The sequence below is a fragment of the Nicotiana tabacum genome, chromosome 8 (assembly GCF_000715075.1).
Source record: "Nicotiana tabacum cultivar K326 chromosome 8, ASM71507v2, whole genome shotgun sequence".
Lineage (NCBI taxonomy): Eukaryota > Viridiplantae > Streptophyta > Magnoliopsida > Solanales > Solanaceae > Nicotiana > Nicotiana tabacum.
The window spans coordinates 68385905-68406611 of NC_134087.1; the positions used below are offsets into that span (position 1 = coordinate 68385905).

The following is a 20707-nucleotide window of genomic DNA, read 5'->3' on the forward strand; positions in this document are numbered from 1 at the left end:
CTAACTGCCAAGTACTAATCCGTTCCGGAATTCACGTCGTGATCTTAGGGCTGTTGTGGAAATCTTGCTCTTTCTGTTAAAAAACCATAACAACATTATCTCGAGGTTGGTCATACTCGAATTTGGTTTTCATCGAGCACTTCGAACTTCAAGTTCTATACTCCGCCATCAGGCTCGAGCCAGGTCCGTTTTGAGCTTATTCTTGAAGCAACTCCTCGAGCCTACGAAATCGGGCATACCTGATTTCAAGCGTACAAACATAACTTTCACGAGGGAAATAAAGTAGCACATCTTTTGGCAAGCGGAGGATCCAAGCAAGCAAAACTTGGCACCTTGTTCCAGTCCCACCATTGTTTGTTAATGCAGCTATCTTAGAAGATAAAATAGGAACAAGTTTTGAGAAAGCCATATCAGCCCGTGTTTGTAATAATTTGGCAAAACTTGGTATGCTTGTAACAGTGGTGGAAGTAGATTCAAAAAATAAAAATAAAAAGTAAATATGTGACACCTAATATATGCAAATATGAAGAAAAAAAATTAACCCCTTATACGAAGGAGGTTCGGTTGAACCCCTTCCGGCCACCTAGCTCCGCCCCCGCTTGTAATGACATTTTAGTACTTTAATATTAATACAAGGATCTTATTTAATTACCAGGAAAAAAAAAAGAAACAAGATAAAAGTTCTATAAATTCGACAGACATAAACAACACTCACAATGATTTGGATCTCTACTTGGTGTTCATAAAGTCTTTCAATAGTTCATACAATACTAATTCAAGCAATGATGCAATACAATTACTATCCGAATTGCAATCAAACAATAAATGACAGCTAAAATATTTCCAACAGTCTTTGAAGTCGGAAAGAAGCTAAACCTACTACTACTAGTATCAGATTGCAATAAAATCCTTAATCCTTTGGCTCCTCCTTTTGATCTCCAAAAGGAAAAGGAGAATACATGAAAAAACTTGAGGGGACTAGTGTTGAACAACATCTGTAGATAGCAAGCTAAATATTACCATGTCTCCTGATTTCCCCTTTATACTCATGAACTTTCTTAGAACACCTTCTCTCAAGAACCCAACTTTTTCTAGCACTCTTTGTGATCCTTTATTGTCAATATCCACCAATGCCTCAATCCTCTCCAGATTTGACCACTCTGAAAATATGGTAGTTGCCACCATTTTCACTGCTCTTGTGACAATCCCTTTACCCCAATACTTGTAAGCCAAGACATATCCAAGTCCAGCTCTACAACTATCAATATTACCAGAATTTGGTGTCACAGAAATTGCCCCAATTGCCCTGTTTTTAATGCAGATAACTCTCAACCATGGATGGGGAATAGCATTATTCTTGATATAATCCAAAGCTTGGTCTTTGGAAGTGTAAGTATCCCAGATGCAAAAATGGCTGACTTTTTCATCTGTTGCCCACTCCATGAAATCATCCACATCTGACAGTTCAATTTGCCTGAGAGTGATTTCAGTGAATTCATATTCGCTTTCTTTTCCTTCTGATTTGCTAGTTGTTTCATCCATTTGCTTATAGCTCTTCTCCAGGAACTCTATGTAAAGATGAAAACAATCAAAACTAAATGTATCACGGTTTCGTGGACAATTTTGGGATGGTGGCTTTGCAAATTCCAAGGGTGAAATTTATGATGAAAATTTGAGCGAAGGGGTCAGTTTTGGTGGGCTTTTTTGGACTATTCTATACTTGGAGGAAAGGCAAGAGGTGTATAAAACATAGAATTTCCAAGAAAAGCAGTTGACCAAGATGGAGCTATGATATGATCTGTGATTTTTACAACTAATCTCCGAGATATAGGGATGAGAGAGCTAGCATGTTCAACTATGGCTGATTATCAAAATATAAATACGATAAAAAAAATCATAAAATTTGATCACAAAGCCAAGAAATCAGCTAAATGCCAAGATACTTTCCACGTTATTAAGCAGAGCCAAATATTTATCCTCCAGACATGGATACATTTAAGATAAACATAAAGTGTGTAAATATGTGACTACTTGGTTTTTCAGTTAGATTTAGTAGATTTTCTGAGGATTTATTGTCTGATTAACAAGCCATAAGTTAGTGAGTTTAAAGTGATAAAAACTAATTTAGTGGGGTAACTTTTTATAAGATAATCATAAGTTGAATGATTTTGAGTTTAAGTTTGTGTACATATCATTGATATGTACTTCCCCGGGCTACTTTAATTGATTTTTTGGCCTTTTTTATGGACCATGATATTTAATTTTTTTAGATATTAAGAAGGAATTTTTTCAGAATTATCCTTGGAGTAAAGAGTTATGATCAATTTAATTGTTAATTAATCTATACTATATTAAAAGTATGAAGGCTCTTAGCGAAATTCTTTTTTTTTTTTTTACCTTAAAAAATAGAGTTTCCACTAGACAAAATAGTCATTTTATTGTTATCCTAATATTTAGTACTTTAAAATCAACTAAAAAATTTATGATTAAATATTTACTTATTTGAACTAGGTAAGAAGTCCTAAAATTTAGGAATTTAAAGTCAATCAAAATTCTACCTTACATAAATATTTTTTTATTTAAACTATATATGTAACATAATAATATTTCTTATATGTACTTTTCATGGATGTATATTCTGTGAAAAAAGAGTAATTAATAAAATTAAAGTAACTAGCTTATCCTGTAATTTTTATGCTAATAAAGAGCACGTTAAAAAAATGTACGAACAACACAATTTTGATTTAAAAAATAAAATATGAAAGCATCAATGATAAGTCATATTTAAGGTAAGAGGTAGGGAATATTTTACTTTGAAGAGGAATTAGGACGGTTTTTTTTCCCTTTGAACAATAGAAAGATCAAGAATTGGAAGTATACTCAAATTTTTGCCCATTTTTATTATCTAAATATTAGAAAATAACCAAATGATAATCTTTTTTAAATGCTAAATAAGATAATAACTGTTAATAATAATTGAGTTTGGATAAGATAAGGTTACAATTAATAGACAATTTTTTTTAAATTATTGGTAAATTAGCTGACATAAATTTTATAACTAACATGAAATATATATGCAATGCACATACCCAAGTGCTAAGTAAAGTTGAAGATCTTAGGTACTTCTATGATTTTTTTGTACAATTAAGCAAGTACAAGAACAAGTTGAAGGAAAAACCATTATAGTGGATCAAACTCTTAAATATGATTAATTTTATCATTTTGAAACTTGTAAATTTTTATTAATTTTAATATTATAATGCAAATATAATTTTTAAATATTTTCTGTTGTTTTTAGAAATTTATTTTCACGCATGCGTATACTAAGGCTAATACCATTAAAAAGTAGTCGTTTGGTATGTGGACAAAATAGTACCGATATTATAATTTCGGAATTATAATCCCGGTATTAATTTATACCACATAAAAAAATGAGATATAATAATTTCACAATTGATGATATAAAATAGGATAAGATGTAGGATTATGTTTATACCTTATTTGGTTAGAGGTATAAATTTATCCTCCAACCAAACAAGGTACAAATTTAATCTCAAATCTTATTGCCCCTAATACCACGCGATCATAACTCTTTTAATCCCAAATCTTATCCATTATATCGCTCCAACTAGTGAAACGCGAGATCATCTTCCCCAAATTTTCTCCACGTCACCGATATTAATTTTTTTAATTTTATTCCTGCTCATAACAATCAATGAGTAGAGGGTCAACTTCTGCATTTGGATTCGGTCTGGATCAGCCAGTCATTTTTAAATTCCATTTTCTTATTAACAAAAAATCTGAGGCAGTACGAACTACGAATTGAAACATTAATTTTTAAATGGCTACATTAACTTCTAACTTAATCTCAATCTTCCCCTCCATAAATCCAATTTTGACCTTCCTCCTCCTCTCTCCGATCCTCGCTCGGATTCGCCGGAGACGGCATTCTGTTGTCATCTCCATCTGACATTAAGATGTCAGTCGCAGTCGAAATGTCGGAAACCACCGTCGAACGAGACAACGACGCCGAACCGTTGCTTGATTCTATAGATCGTAAGTTACGCATACATGATTACGGATATGTCTGTATTACGCAATTTTATTTCAATTTTTGTATGTGAGGTTAATTTTCTACAGTTATTATATTTTCTTAGCTCATTTTCTAGGAAAGGAAAGGAAAGGACTTGAGTTAAATAGTGTGGGAACCTGTTAGCAATCTCAAATACTGGCTAGTTCGTTATTAAAATTTCAAGTTTGATAATCGACAGCTGAAATTGTCAGCTTGTGAATATAGAGTTCCTAATCAATATGGTTTGTGACGTAAATCCATGTTGTCATGCTACAGGAATCACCTCGTTTTTTCCCTTCCATGATTTGAACCTGAGACCTCGTAGTTGTCCTACCAATTCATTAATCACGACAACACAATTAGATGCTAAAAAAATTTGCAGAACATTTTTGCTCATGTAATATTCAATCAAGTCCATCACCGGTAGGGAAACTTCTTGAAGTTTTCCATGGTGCTTTGAAGCATCATAATGAGGAGACCATTGAGAAAACCTTTGCAAAAGTAGAGGAGAGAGTGATACTGAGAGAACGATCTTTAACTCTTTCAAAGTGTTTAGTAGGAGTAATTAGTATTGGCTATTGCTAAGCAGTAACAGGCACCTTATCATGAATTGCCAGTAACTACAACTTCATCATAGAAATGGCTCTATCAACCTTAATTTCTTGTAGGTTGTGAAACCAACTGCAGACTCAGGATCTGTGCATTTAGGTGATACTTGTACTAGGATCTGAAGGGGCGTGTTGAAGGGGAGTAATAAAATTTAAGTAACTAACAGTGTACTCTATGGTCACACATTTCAACAACATTCATGTTCCTAAAAGCTGGCATTCGTTCCAATAATTGTGGTATTATGGAGCTCATATTCAAATTCCTTATCTATAAATGTGCAGGAAAGGAGGATCTGCTGACAACCTCTGTCGAGGAAGATTCTAGTTCATCTAATAAAATTGGCCCTCATGGGAACAAATATTCTATTAGTTCAGTCAGATGCTTTGGGGTGGACCTAACCCCAGATAACATTGCAATTGCCCTGGTATATTTTGTTCAAGGTATCTTAGGCCTTTCAGATCTTGCTGTTAGCTTTTATTTGAAGGACAACCTGCACCTAGACCCTGCAGAGGTATGTCATCCTCATCTTGAATACTTTGTTACATTGTTGGTTGAGCTTCCACAATATAATAAAAGAATTTTCAGCAGATAAATCTTCATATTTCATCCAAAATTGCACATTCGAGTTGGAAAACTAATTACATAGCTTGAATTGACCAATGGACTTTGAATTTAGGGTACATTCTGAGTATGTTATTCGAAATACAAGCTTATTGAAATGAAATCTTCACTTTCCTTGGTTCATCTTATAAGTACCGTTCATTCTGAAGGATTGCGTATAGGTGTTCGTAACACGCAGCGGAAGACAATAACAATCCTAGACAGATCTTTTCGTGTTTAAAAATTTATTTACATGTCAATAGATCGGATCTAAGACGTACCTGGTGAAAAAAGTCTCGTTTCAAATTCTTCGATAGTGCGAAGACTCTGTGCGTATCCACACCGAGACTGATCCTTGCTATCAACTCTTTGATCAACGAAACCCGCGAACAAATTGAACAAAAACTTGTGCTGAAATTTTTCTCAAAAATCTCAACTCAAATTAGAAGAACAAGAAACACTTTTCTTGTTAATTGTATTTTCTCTCTTGGCTTTGTATTGCGCTCTCACTTTCATAAAGTATTTTTCTTCTCAAGAATTAAATAATACGACAAATTTTCTCCATCACCATTTATATAGCATCGCCTATAAACCCTTTTCCTATTTGGGTGAGGTAATGATTTACTTAGGGTAAAAATTTGTTCCAAAAATAAACTTGATAGAATTTTCTAGGAAGAATTCGTAATCCCATTCTCAATGGGCAACGTTACTGTCGATTTCATGGACTTTCCCAAAAGTCCAATTCCAAACATTGGAATTTTCTATTGAAAACAATGAAACCAAATTTGAGGTGGCAGACGTCCTTTTATGGACTTTTACGTGAATCTAAATTCCAATTGGAATTCACTTAATAAAGTTTCATCAAACCTTTTTTATTAGTAATATTTTCCTACTGGAAATATAATCCCATTCCAAATGGGTTCAAAATTGCCGACAAGTCCATATGGACTTTCCACGATTAATTAATCCAATTCAAAATTAGATTTACTAACAAAACTTTATTAATATTTTATATAACATTTTTTATATAAAATAAGTGTTAATTATATATATCACATATATATTTTAACCAAGAGATATAATTTAATTTTCTATTCCAAATAGAAAACTTCAATTTGTTCACAATATTAATCATACCGTCTGTGCTAGCAAAGAATATAATAATATTTCATTTGGACTAATAACTAAATTTATTTGACTAATTAAATTCCTTAATTTAATTATCAAATAATAAGTTAATTAATCCTTTAACAAAGATCAGAACACTCGTTAGTGTGCGACCCCATAGGTTCAATACTAAACCGGTAGTAAATTGATCACATCAATATACTAATCAAGGGTGGCGTCTAGCAACACTCCTTAACGACCGGATAGCATGAAGTATACAATTTACTCTCAAGAACCAGTAGAAGAATAATGTAGTAATTCCTTCTGTTCTTATAGCTCTGGATCACCCTAGGATATGGTTCAACTGTCAAATCCTAATAGGCGACCAACTATGTGTTCATGTCAAATATAATCGACCATTGAATGACCTAAGAAACTCTTTTCTTCTTTCATTCAATTGCCCTGGCCAAGGTCTTAATTTGATCGTTTATAATTCATGACAACATGGAGCTTAAACTCATTACCAAGAGTTGACAGATTCCATCTTGATCAATCACTAATTCTACAAGTATTCAATCGTACCCAATATCCTTTCAACTATCGCCCTAGGGCCATAGGTGTCTGGTATTAAAGCACAACAAATAACTTGTCAATTACTATGACGATCTCAGGTCAAAGGAAACTCTTGAATCACATTCTTCAAGAGAATATCCTATTGACAGTTTATGGTAATTCTAACCATTAGGAATTATCTAATGAGTCGGTTCAATGATCATATCTCTATATGCATAATCTATCTATGTGATTCAGTTAATGAGATCAACTAATCTTTATCCCATAAAGACAATCACATAAATATTGATCTAACCGGATTACTAATATCCAAATTAATAATCCTACGATCAAGAACAAATTTAGATTAAATTGTAAGAGACTTTGCTCTCATTATCATGATCTCTATCACGATGACAAATCTCAAAATTTAATCAAGGATCTTATCAAATTAATCAAACAATTAATAATAACTATGATAAAAGAGTGCCATATATTTTTATATCAAATAACGTTCACAAAAATATGTTCAAATCATCAAATATGAGTTTGGATCTAGGGCATATCTACTATATTCCTAACACATTCTTCTCCTCCTGTCCCACTGCATCTCTCTTTGTGTAACAAAATTCAGAGGATATTTTATGTTGTCCTGAGATGAATTTAATTGGAGAAATATGGTAAGTTAGGATTCATATAGCCAACCCAACTTGTTTGGGACTGATGCATAGTTGTTGTTCTCATATTAAATTTTACAGAATTTTCTGAAATTCTACTTCATTCTACATCAGAATTTCAGATTTTTCTAACTTTAACTAATACAGTGTAAATGTTAGACACTATTTTATGTACTTTTTCTGTCTACTTTCAGCCACTCATATTATCATGAAGGTGTCTGGTTAACATTGCTTTTGTTTATCTTTAATAGTCATGTAAATATATGAACTTATTACTTATTTACGTTAATTTAGCCACACCCTATCATCCTTGTCTTCCTCTTCTTTATTATAGAACTTTCACCCATCGTATACCATGCTTATTGTATGTCATTTAACAGCATTTATCTATTTCTTATCAGATTGAACACTAAATAGAACTGATTGAACAATGTAATGTCAACCTATTGGCACATTACTGATCCTCATCTAGGGCCTCTAACCATGAAATTAGACATGGATTTTTGAAATAAATTCATAGTTTTTTCCGTAAAGATATTGAGTACAAGGCATTGCCAATTTATGAACCTTTGCCTAAGCATTTCTGTCTTCATTTGATAGAGCGCATTTTAAACGGGAACTGTCTGATGAGGTGTCATATTTATTTGTCATTAGCACCTTCTTCCTTTGATTGAGTACAAGGACTGACACTTTTGTGTCTAACTAGACAGCTGTGATATCTGGTTTCTCATCATTGCCATGGCTTATAAAGCCCTTATATGGATTCATCAGGTTGGATTCAATTTGCATTTCATCCTTATTCATCTACTAATTATTCCCAGCAACTAGTTCTTTATTACTTGAATTTCGGTCTTGTAGTGATTCCTTCCCACTCTTTGGTTACCGAAGAAGATCGTACTTGGTATTATCAGGACTCCTTGGAGCCCTCTCATGGTTTTTTATGGCCACCTTTGTTGACAGCAAGTACGGTGCTGCTTCCTGCTTACTTATTGGTTCTCTTTCTGTTGCTTTCTCAGATGTTGTAAGTTCCTTTTTGTTACTAGTTGGTTTCAGTTATTTGAGTCTCATGATGAGTTTGTTACGAGATGCAAGCCTGTTCGCTACATAGTTTATCTTAACTGTTTTTGAGTTGGATCAAGAGATTGACAGCAGTCTTTTTGGGCTTTGAACCTTCAATATGGGTTAGGAGGTTGTGAAATAGAAACCAGCTTGTATAAAAACTACGTGCCCTAAGGTCATTGTCCTACGTTATTCTAATTCATCAAATTCACAAGTTCTTGCTAATTACGCCTAAGCTGGACCTGAATAAAGTAAATGTTTTGCCTATTGAAATTCTGAATGAAGTCTCTCAGATGCATCTCTGGAAAAAAGGGACAGAGACTAAGATCTGAGGCATGATCTGAAGTAAAAAGTCTATTAAACAGTTGAGTTGAAATAGAAAGATATTCTGATAAATGTTCAAAAGCTCAATTATTGGATTGTGTGACCACCTCATCCAAATATTTAAACTATTAGAGAGGGCATATTTTTATTGACTTATGTATGCCTTTAACGCTCCGTTCTTTCACGTGCAGTCAATGTTCTTTTCTGTAGACCAAGCACGTGAAATTTTTTGATAAAAGTTGGCAGTGAGACTGGAAACCGGGACCTCTCCTGTACCATATTGAATTGTGTCATAGCCTCATTTAAAGCACCCACTTTTTTCAATTGTGTATGTCTTAAGAAAAGATGTATACAAATGTGAAATTGCTTCTTTAATCAGTATTTTCTACGAATAGACTATGTTAATTCCTATGGTGTATCCTTATATTTTTTTTTAAAAAGGACTCCTATGGTGTGCTGAACAAGGTTTAGGCAGTGTTTGGTCCAAGTTGCAATAGGAACATACACAAACTATCTAAATGAAGTTTAGATGCCTATAAGCTGTTGTATCTCTCATTATCTATGGGTTGTTATTATTTACACTCTGAAGAAGTATGAAAGAGAATCAAGAGAATGATCATACTAACATGCATTGTCCATTTTAGTCTTTGGGATATTGCTGACTGAAGTAGGCAAATGACTTGATCTTGGTTTCCTAAACCTGTAAGTTGCTTCCTTAATGTTAACCTTGTCAGAGAGAACTAACTACTTATAACAAATGACTTTTCCAACCTGCCAGGTTACCTGTTCTACTTTTATGAATTTCTGTGGACTATTGAGACCTCAAGCAAATTTTGTATCTTTTTAAATCATGTGTTTTTTCTCACTGCTAATGTCAGTGGCATCTGTTAATAGGAACTCTTTCCTCCTAAGAAACATGGTATGTCTTTGTTGTTGAATGATGAATTTTCAAATCAGAACCATAAGGAAGTAAAAGGCTATGACACTGCTGCTTCTTGTATTCTGGAAATAATAGCACTACAGCATAGCTTAGAGTGAGCTATTATCAGTTTGAAATGGAATAATACATCACATGGATTTTCAGTGCAAATTTCGAGGATGTAAGCTGGATAAACTAAATAATCTTTGTATCACCAATTTTAAGGGTTAGCTGGATCACAGGCTATTGCGCCACTCATTGCCAGACCCCTCTATCATAATATTCCATGTTTGTGTTGATATCTTTTCACTCTTACTTTTAGTTATTACATATACCTATATGAAATATTTGCTGGCAAATGGAATGTAGCTTATCTTTCTTTTGCTTGAAGTGTTCCTCTTGCTGCAGAATATAAGATTGAGGTATGATGTAGGTCGTAGACTCCATGGTTGTTGAGCGGGCACGTGGTGAGTCTCAAAGCATGTCAGGATCTCTTCAGTCACTATGCTGGGGTTCTTCAGCATTTGGGGGAATTGTCAGTTCTTACTTCAGTGGCTCCCTTGTGGATTCTTATGGTGTGAGGTAGGATAATCAGTCTTTTGAGATATTGTATGCCTGTATTGGTCTGAGCGACGTCAAGAGTCTGTTAGTTAATTATCTTTTGGTTACGCCAGGTCCGTTTTTGGTGTAACAGCATTACTTCCGTTGATAACATCTGCAGTATCTGTACTTGTGAAAGAGGAGCCTGTACATGGCCCAGCAAGGGGTCTTTCTTTAGGCAATGGCTTCTTTGAGAGTTCAAAAAGTAGCATTTTCCAGTTATGGGGAGCTGTTAAGCAGCCTAATGTTCTTTTTCCCACGCTATTTATTTTCCTATTTCAGGCAACACCACAGTCAGGTTCTGCTATGTTTTATTTCATGTATGCTCAAATCCAGGTTTAAGTTTCCATTTCCAAATAACTATTACATGCAAGATGCAAGTTTTTAACTGAAGTTTGTTGATTGTAGAACAAATAAACTTGGTTTCACTCCAGAATTCTTAGGCCGCGTTAAGCTGGTTACTTCAGTTGCATCACTGATTGGTGTTGCGCTGTATAACAGTTTCTTAAAGAATGTTCCTTTAAGGAAAGTATTCCTTGTGACGGCTATTATTGGTTCAGCTCTTGGGATGACTCAGGTATTTGTCCCAAAATATCTTCTGTGCTTCAGGTCTATGTTGTGTCTTCCCTGTTGGCCCTAATTACTGGTGCTTTAGATTGACTTAAGTGTAACTGGTATCTTGATAGGTTCTACTGGTAACCGGATTGAACCAGCATTTTGGCATTAGTGATGAGTGGTTTTCAATTGGGGATTCGTTGATCCTATCTGTTCTTGGTCAGGTAATCTTCTGTCTTGAAATGATTCTTTTGAGTATAGAATTATGGTATTCTGTCACGTGGCAACTATTTTACAACTGTCTAACTTATACATTTTTCAGGCTTTTTTCATGCCTGTTCTTGTATTAGCTGCAAGAATATGTCCACTGGGAATGGAAGCAACTTTCTTTGCAACCCTTATGTCTATAGCCAATGGAGGAAGTACCCTTGGGGGCCTACTCGGTGCCGGTCTAACGCAGATCTTTGGTGTCACCAAGGACAGATTTGATAACTTGGCTCTCCTAATAGTTGTCTGCAATCTCAGCTCTCTGTTGCCTTTACAGCTACTTAGCCTCCTTCCTCGAGATGTACCTGATTCAGAGGAGAATACTGATATTGAGATGATATCATCTTAAATTCCTGCCTTCTTTACATACCATGAAGTTACTCATGTGGCCTCTGACATGGTTGATTGTTTTAACTAACTTTAACTACAGCTTTTCGGGTTAACTGTAGGTGAGAACTCACTCATTTAAATTAGGAATGCTAATATGAACGACTAAAGATGAGTTATGATCTCAAGTCATCACTTGAGACGATAACTATATGGATTAGTAATATAGTACTTTTTAAGCAGCTAGTAGGACCCATTTTGAGCCGTTTCCAATGTAACATTTATATTGCCGGATGGACAACAATTATACAGATGTGGTGTCTATGAACCCGTGTTAGTTATTTTCTGAGGAAAGGTTTGCTACCATATTTTGCCTATTGACGAGAGTAGCCGTATTGAATTAGGTTTTCGGTTGGATATTTTATTTTATTTCTTGAACCTATTCTCCTGCAGCTGTAGCAAGAACGACAATTTTGTAGAAGAAAATTCATTTTCTGTTTCGAGGGTGAGGGTGGGGTATATATGGATGTTTTCTTCAGAAAAAAATGTGGCTTGTCTCCAAATATGAATGTAAGGGTCTTGTCTTGCTACTTGTTAGTTTTTGGACAATTAATTCGAGATTGCCACTTCATACTCCTTCATTGTTTTGTGGCAAAAGCTGTCGCATGGGATGTTGGGAAGTAGGAGGTTGGTACAAGTAAATTGACGTTCCAATCATTGAACCAACTTCAATATCTAAAATTTCTTGAGTGGAGAGAAGTATAGAAAATGGGGAAAAGGCCACCCCTCAAAAAGTAATCCAAAGTGTACACCGGTTCTAATCAATACTATTTTAAACCCTTACCCAACAACTCCAAGTTTGTGGTCATTTGGCAATATTTAGAACTCACTAATCTGATAATCAAAGACTACTTACACAAAATACAAGTACTTAATATTTCTTCCTCCATTCGTGTAATTTGACTAGCCATTATTAAAAAGTGCAATGATTAGTAGTATTATTATTAGCAGATGTAAGTAACAATTGTATAACGGATGAGGGAATAATGCAGATAATAACCAGATGCGGTTTTAATTATTGTTCCAATAATATAGTCGGGGCTATAATATTTAGTAACTGTAGTGCATTCAGCATTATGCTATATTACTATATTCTGATGGATGGTTTTTGTTCTAATGTTATAATGGAATATTAGTTTGGTGGCTGGAATTGAATGGTAGCATCCAAAATGTCAATCCCCTAAAGTTAGAGAGTTTCTCGTGAGCAAATCTTTTTATAGAGAATCCACTCGTGAAAATATTCATTGTAAAGAGTGAATGTTTATAAGACTTTTATATTACGTCTGAATAAATGGTGAATTACTCAACTTCTTCTGTGGGCTTAAGTCTAGACGGATTTTCACTCAAATGTTTTTTCTTTGTCTCCATTGAGCTGAATAGAAGGGGGATGACTCTCTAACTCGCCCTGCCGCACATCCGTACCGCCCCACTGTCATCCCTAGGGATGAGCAGTTGGTCAGAAAAATCAATATTCCATGGTCAGGAGGGAATTGCAAAGATAAAAGTATGAGGAAAGCCATGTGGAGAATATTAAATATAAGAGGAATCACAGATTAAAGTTCCGACAAACACTCCTTTATTGATATATATAATAATGAGGAAAACAATAAAATGATGCATACTCGGACTGGATTTGGAGCTTTATCCATTGCAGAGGAATTATTGATACCTATAAATGAACTCCCTGTTGTATGAGGCTTAAAAAGAGGGTGAATGGGAAATAAAGGAAAATGAAATTTTTAAGTAAAATTTTAAGTTTCCTTCCTTGGCGAAGGGACATTGTCCCATATTGAAAGAGGAAGAGTTTTTTTATGGGTGTATAAACGATTGCTCTTCTTCTAGCTCTTAAAGAGTTGAGAAGAAGGCAAGTCTCACACCGTCGTTGTCGCTCGGCTTCGACTTTGGCTTTGGTCAAACGATTGATTGATTAGTTTTTTGGACCAACTTTATTTGTTAATAGTAAAATATTAACAGAAATGTTATTAAATATTTGTTTTAATAACAGAATATTAATATTAAATCCAATCCGTTTTTCAGTTGTGTAACTGAAAATTAAACTATCCTTTTCAATTTTACCTTTTTATTTTCCCTCTTTATTGTTGAGTAAATAACCATTTATGTTATGTCATTTATGTTGTGGCCATTTTGCATAAATAGCCATTCTGAAGAGTTGCACCTCTTCAGATTCCAGCTCAACTTTGGCTATAAATACAAGACTATTCTGCTCACAATTTTCATACAATTTTTTTGAGTTCTTCTCTTTTCTTCCGCATATTTTAACTTCAAAGAAAACAACAGTAAGTGTGATTTGCTACCGAACTTTGTGTTCGCTGAAACACTGGGGTTTGAAGTACCACTACACCAGTGTGTAATTCGTTCTATCATGAGAGGAAATAATCCATAATCCTGGGTACTAGGAGGGGATTAAATTCCTTAAGGAAACACTGTGAATTCAGTGGGCTCGAATTGGTTTTTTGTTATTTCGTTTACTTTTCTGTTTATATATTATTCTACTTTGTTTTTCCAGAATTAGTTTACAAATGCAGTTTACTAACACGCTTAAGGAATTTAAAATATTTTCTGTATTTGTAGTCACTGTTTCTGGAAAGTAAAACCTTTGTGGTTTTGTACTCTATTGGAGATTAAAATCTATGTAATTTTAACGTTTGTGTCATTCTTTTACAAAAATGACTAATGATAATGTGAACTAAGCTGTTCCAATGGTGACTGCCAATGCCTCAACGAGCAGAACAACACCGACAACATTGGCATCGGCGGAGAAACCCGAAATTTTTTTCGGGATTGATTTCAAGCGCTGACAGCAAAAGATGTTCTTCTATTTGACTACTCTAAGTCTCCACAAGTTCATCAAGGAAGATGTTCTTGCGCTGTCCAATGAAACTCCAGAAACTAAACGCTTTCTCGTGATTGAGGCATGGAAGCATTCAGATTTTTTGTGAAAGAATTATATTTTAAGCGGGCTGGAGGATGCTTTGTATAACGTCTACAGTGGCGTGGAAACGTCAAAAGAACTGTGGATTGCACTTGAAAAGAAACACAAAATCGAAGATGTCGGGTTGAAGAAGTTTGTTGCTACAAAGTTTTTGGACTACAAAATACAAAATGGTAGATAGCAAGTCTGTTATTACCCAAGTCCAGGAATTGCAAGTGATTATTCACGATCTCCTTGTTGAAGGTATAAATCAAATTAATACTGATGTTGAAAGTAGTAAGCTTAGTATTTTTACTAACAGAAATTTCATTGAAGGTCTTGTCATCAATGAATCATTCCAAGTAGCAGCGATGATTGAGAAGTTGCCTCCTTTGTGGAAGGACTTCAAAAACTACTTGAAACACAAAACGCAAGGAGATGTCCCTTGAAGATCTCATTGTTCGGTTGAGAATCGAAGAGGACAACAAAGCTGCTGAAAAGAGAGGTTGTGGAAACTCAAAAATAATTGGAGCAAATATTGTTGAAGAGAACAAAAAGAGGAAGAAGGCTTCTGGACCAAAATACAACCCAAGCAAGAAGCTATTCAGTGAAAATTGCTACAACTGTGAAAAAACCGGACACAAATTTACGGAGTGTCGTGCTCCGAAGAAAGACAAGAAGAAGGGACAAGCAAACATGGTTGAAAAACATGATGATGTTGATGACTTGTGTGCCATGCTTTCCGAATGCAACTTGGTGGACAATCCTAAAGAGTGGTAGATTGATTCTGGAGCCACTCGCCATGTTTGTGCAGTTAGAGAAGCTTTTGCTACTTATTCTCCTGTTGGACCCGATGAGACGCTTTCTATGGGAAATGCTGCAAAGGCCAAGATTGAAGGATGTGGGAAGATATTTCTCAAAATGACTTCCGACAAAGTGGTGACTTTGAACAACGTCCTTCATGTTTCCGAGATTAGGAAGAATTTAGTCTTTGCTGGACTTCTTGTTAAGAATGTTTTTAAATGTGTTTTTGTTTTCGATAAGGTTGGAATAACTAAAAACGAAATGTTTGTAGGAAAAGGTTACCTCACTGAGGGCCTTTTCAAGCTGAATGTAATGGTTGTTGAAAATAATAATAAAATTTCAGCTTCGTCTTACTTACTTGAGTCACATGAATTATGACATATACGTTTGGGTCATGTTAATTATAAAACCTTGAGAAAAATGATTAATTTGGAAGTATTGCCTAAATTTGAATGTGACAAATCAAAATGTCAAATATGTGTGGAATCTAAGTATGTTAAACATCCTTATAAGTCAGTTGAAAGGAATTCAGATCCTTTAGACTTAATTCATATAGATATTTGCGATATGAAGTCAATACCATCTCGCGGTAGAAAGAAGTATTTCATAACTTTTATTGATGATAGTACTCGATATTGCTATGTTTACTTACTTAATAGTAAAGATGAAGCAATAGACGCATTCAAGCAATACAAAAATGAAGTTGAAACGCAACTTAACAAGAAAATCAAAATGATAAGAAGTGATAGGGGTGGTGAATATGAATCTCCTTTTGAACAAATATGTTTAGAATATGGAATTATTCATCAAACAACAGCCCCTTACATGCCCCAATCCAATGAGATTGCAGAAAGAAAGAATCGTTCATTAAAGGAGATGATGAACGCATTATTGATAAGTTCTTGTTTGCCACAGAACTTGTGGGGGGAAGCCGTTCTTACGGCTAGCCGAATACTAAATCGAGTACCCCATAGCAAAACACAATCCATTCCATATAAAAAATGGAAATGAAGGAAGCCCAACTTGAATTATTTTAAAGTGTGGGGGTGTTTGGAAAAATTGCAAGTTCCTAAACCCAAAAAGGTAAAAATAGGACCGAAAATTGTTGATTGTGTTTTCATAGGATATGCGATAATAGTAAAACATATCGATTTCTGGTTCATAAATCAGAAAATCCTGACATTCATAATAATACGATTATAGAATCAGATAATGCTGAGTTCTTTAAAAATATATATCAGAATAAAAAGGAATGTGAGTTGATTGGTGAAGGATCTAAACGACTTCGGGAAGAAACAAAAGAAAGTATACTTAACCAGGAGGATCCAAGACGTAGAAAACGTCAAAGAATGTCTACTTCATATGGACTAGATTTTGTGACTTTCTTATTGGAAAATGAGCCTCAAACATTTATAGAAGCTATGTCTTCTTCGGAATCATTGTTTTTGAAAGAGGTAGTCAATAGTGAAATAGAATCCGTACTAAACAACCATACATGGGAATTAGTTGATCTTCCTCCTGGAAATAAACTGTTAGGTTCTAAATGGATCTTTAAGAGGAAAATGAAAGGTGATGATACTATTGACAAATTTAAGGCAAGACTTGTGGTCAAAGGTATAGACAATGAGAAGGTCTTGACTATTTCGATATATACTCTCCAGTTACAAGAATTACGTCCATACGAACGTTAGTAGTGTTAGCTGCAGTTTATGGTCTTGAAATTCATCAAATGGATGTTAAGACAACCTTCTTAAATAGAGAGTTGGTGGAAGAAATTTACATGGAACAACCTGAAGGGTTTGTGGTTCTAGGTAAAGAAAAGAAGGTATGTAGACTTGTTAAGTCGCTTTACGGACTAAAACAAGCACCCAAACAATGGCATGCGAAATTTGACCAAACAATGTTGTCAAATGGTTTTAAAATAAATGAATGTGATAAATATGTGTACATTAAAAATGTTCCAAATCACATAGTCATTGTTTGCTTATATGTGGATAATATGCTGATAATGAGTAATGATATTGCCAATATAAATGCGACTAAGCACATGCTAACTGGCAACTTTTATATGAAAGACTTAGGAGTTGCTGATTTAATTCGGGGAATTAAGATCCGTAAGACTTCTCAAGGTCTAGCATTATCACAATCTCATTATATTAAGACAGTACTTGAAAAATTCAAGCACTTGAGCTTTAAAGTTGCAAAGACTCCAATTGATGTGAATCTTGCATTAGCAAAGACAAAGGCCAAAACATATCACAATTGGATTATGCTCGTGTGTTGGGTTGCTTAATGTACATCATGATTGTACACGACCAGATATAGCTTGTGCTACAAGTAAATTGAGTCGATATACGAGCAATCCAGATCAATCTCATTGGATGGCCATGAAACGAGTTTTGGGGTATTTAGTACATACCTAAGACTTTTCTTTGCACTACAGCAAATATCCCGCGGTCATTGAGGGATACTGTGATGCAAATTGGATCACCAGATCAACTGATTCCAAGTCCACAAGTGGATATGTATTCACTATTGATGGAGGAGCGGTATCTTGGAAGTCGTCCCAACAAACTTGTATTGCCCGCTCTATAATGGAGGCTGAATTAATAGCCTTAGATAAAGTCGGTGAAGAAGATGAATGACTCCGGAATTTCTTGGAAGATATTCCATTTTGGCCCAAACTGTTGGCACCAATATGCATACATTGCGATAGTCAAGCAACAATTGGAAGGGCTGGGAGCGTTATGTATAACGGTAAATCTTGTCATATACGACGAAGACATAAAATTGTTAGGCAATTACTCTCTAGAGGAATTATCACGATTGATTATGTAAATTCAAGTGATAATGTGTTGGATCCACTTATAAAAGACCTAACTAGAGTGGTAGTTGAGAAATCATCAAGGGGAATGGGACTGTGGCTAAGAACAAGTCACAATGGCGGTAACTCTACCTAGAAGACTGGAGATCCCAAAATCTAAGTTCAAGGAGATCAAACAAATTCATTAATGACGGATCAACATTGTCAACTAAACTTTTGGTCCATTCTCGTGATGAGACAATGTTCAGTACCAAGGATAAAGTATTAAGGCTTTTTAATGATTTCTAAATTTGATATGGAGTATATCAAATAGTGTATGTGAAGTGTTAGCCTCTTCAAGGAGAACTTTGTAAGGCCAGTTCTCTACGCACTTATGAAACCAGGCAGTGTTCATGGCTGAAACGAACACAACAATGAGAACCAAAGACGGTTAAGGGTTGGTTGTGCGACTTGTGGTTGTATAGGTATACACCAACGTTCGACGGTTCAAAGATATCAAATCTACCGATTGATCGAGTATATCCGACATAAGTTCACTACGGAAAGTTCAAAGGGAAACCTACTTATCCAGATGCAATTAGTCCTTGCTTGCGAATCACACATTTTTTCATGCATACTTCCGTGATATAGCCATTCCCCATTCATGTGGGGGATTGTTGGGGTTTTAAGCATTAATGAGGCTTAAAAGAGGGTGAATGGGAAATGGAGGGAAATGAAAATTTTAAGTTTCCCCCCTTGGCAAAGGGACAATGTCCCATATTGAAAAATGAAGATGTTTTTATGGGTGTATAAGCAATTGCTCTTCTTCTAGCTCTTAAAGAGTTGAGAAGAAGGCAAGCCTCTCACCGTCGTCATCGTCGTCGCTGGCTCGGCTCGGATTCGGCTTCAGATTCAGATTCGGATTCGAATTTGGATTTGGATTTGGTCAAATGATCGATTGATTGATAAATTTTTTGGACCAAATTTATTTGTTAATAGTAAAATATTAACAGAAATGTTATTAAATATTTGTTTTAATAATAGAATATTAATATTAAAATAAATATTAATATTAAATCCAATCCGTTTTTCAATTGTGTAACTGAAAATTAAACTACCATCTTCAATTTTACCCTTTTATTTTTCCTCTTTATTATTGAGTAAATAGCCATTTATGTTATGACATTTATGTTGTGGCCGTTTTGCATAAACAACCATTCTGAAGAGTTGCACCTCTTCAGATTCCAGATCAACTTTGACTATAAATACAAGACTATTCTGCTCAGAATTTTCATACGAATTTTTTGAATTATTCTCCTTTCTTCTGCATATTTTAACTTCAAAGAAAGCAACAATAAGTGTGATTTGCTACCGAACTTTGTGTTCGCTGAAACACTGGGGTTTGAAGTACCACTACACTAGTGTGTAATTCGTTCTATCCTGGGAGGAAATAATTCATAACCTTGGGTACTAGGAGGGGATTGAATTCCTTAAGGAAACAATATGAATTCAGTGGGCTCGAATTGATTTTTTGTTATTTCGTTTACTTTTCTGTTTATATATTATTCTGCTTTGTTTTTTCAGAGTTAGTTTACAAATACAGTTTACTAACACTCCCATTATGAATTCCCAATAAGGGAACAAAAAAATGATATACTTCAAAAACAATCATAATGTCAAATTGAAGACTAAGATAAGAGTTTGTACAAATAGCACAGTATAAGGGTTGTGTGGCTCTTTATAAACTTGAATTAGTTTTATGACCTTACCTCTTTTTTTACACATGAGATATTTACTTTTATATCTAACAGACTCTATTTTATACATAAAAGATCTAAAAAGATCATTTTCTTAATTTTAAAGTTATAAAGGGGAATGATGTACAAATAGCACAGTTTTAGTTATATGTAACATACTCACACATTTGAATAGTAATTGCATAAAACTGTATTTAATAATATTAATTGGTATCCAAGAATAAATAAAAAGTAACCTGTTATAGTAGGTTAAATTACACGAATAATGTAAAAAAATTATTTGCAAGGCAGTATTTGGCTTTGGTTTCGGGAGAATTTTTATTGGGATCATTGTGAGAGAATATATCTATTTATGCTTTACTTCTATTTCGTTTCAAAAACAAACCAAAATGAAATGTGTTTGAACAGGAACATAAAACAAAGTAGTATCTAGTTTCTTCTCTTGGCCAAACATATGTGTTCGATCAAAAAGTATGAGACCTTTTTGTTAAACTAATTAAATAAGAAGACAGAGAATAAATTCTCGCCAAAGATACTTAACTCTAGATCAATGAATGTTAAGTAAGAAAAGTTGGGTAAGATTAAGCTCATGAACTCGTTAAGATAATGGAAAAAATCCAATGTATATGATGAGCTTACATTCATTCTCGACATCGTTACTCCACAATGTAAAATGAAGAAGA

The 20707-nt window shown here is 34.5% G+C and overlaps 2 protein-coding genes across 2 annotated transcripts; one reads left to right on the forward strand and one right to left on the reverse strand.

Annotated features, from left to right (window-relative positions):
• Window positions 1-697: 697 nt before the first annotated feature.
• LOC107821123 (uncharacterized) lies at window positions 698-1916 on the reverse strand. Its single transcript, XM_016647531.2, has one exon. It carries the CDS (start codon window positions 1540-1542, stop codon window positions 979-981), a length of 564 nt encoding a protein of 187 aa, XP_016503017.1. The 5' UTR covers window positions 1543-1916; the 3' UTR covers window positions 698-978.
• Window positions 1917-3708: 1792 nt separating this feature from the next.
• LOC107779374 (folate-biopterin transporter 1, chloroplastic) lies at window positions 3709-11992 on the forward strand. Its single transcript, XM_075219339.1, is given in 10 exon segments — window positions 3709-3945; window positions 3947-4056; window positions 4963-5192; window positions 8324-8388; window positions 8476-8638; window positions 10353-10501; window positions 10594-10839; window positions 10928-11096; window positions 11206-11298; window positions 11397-11992. Coding segments are annotated over 10 exon segments (1623 nt in total). The 5' UTR covers window positions 3709-3841; the 3' UTR covers window positions 11691-11992.
• Window positions 11993-20707: the final 8715 nt, after the last annotated feature.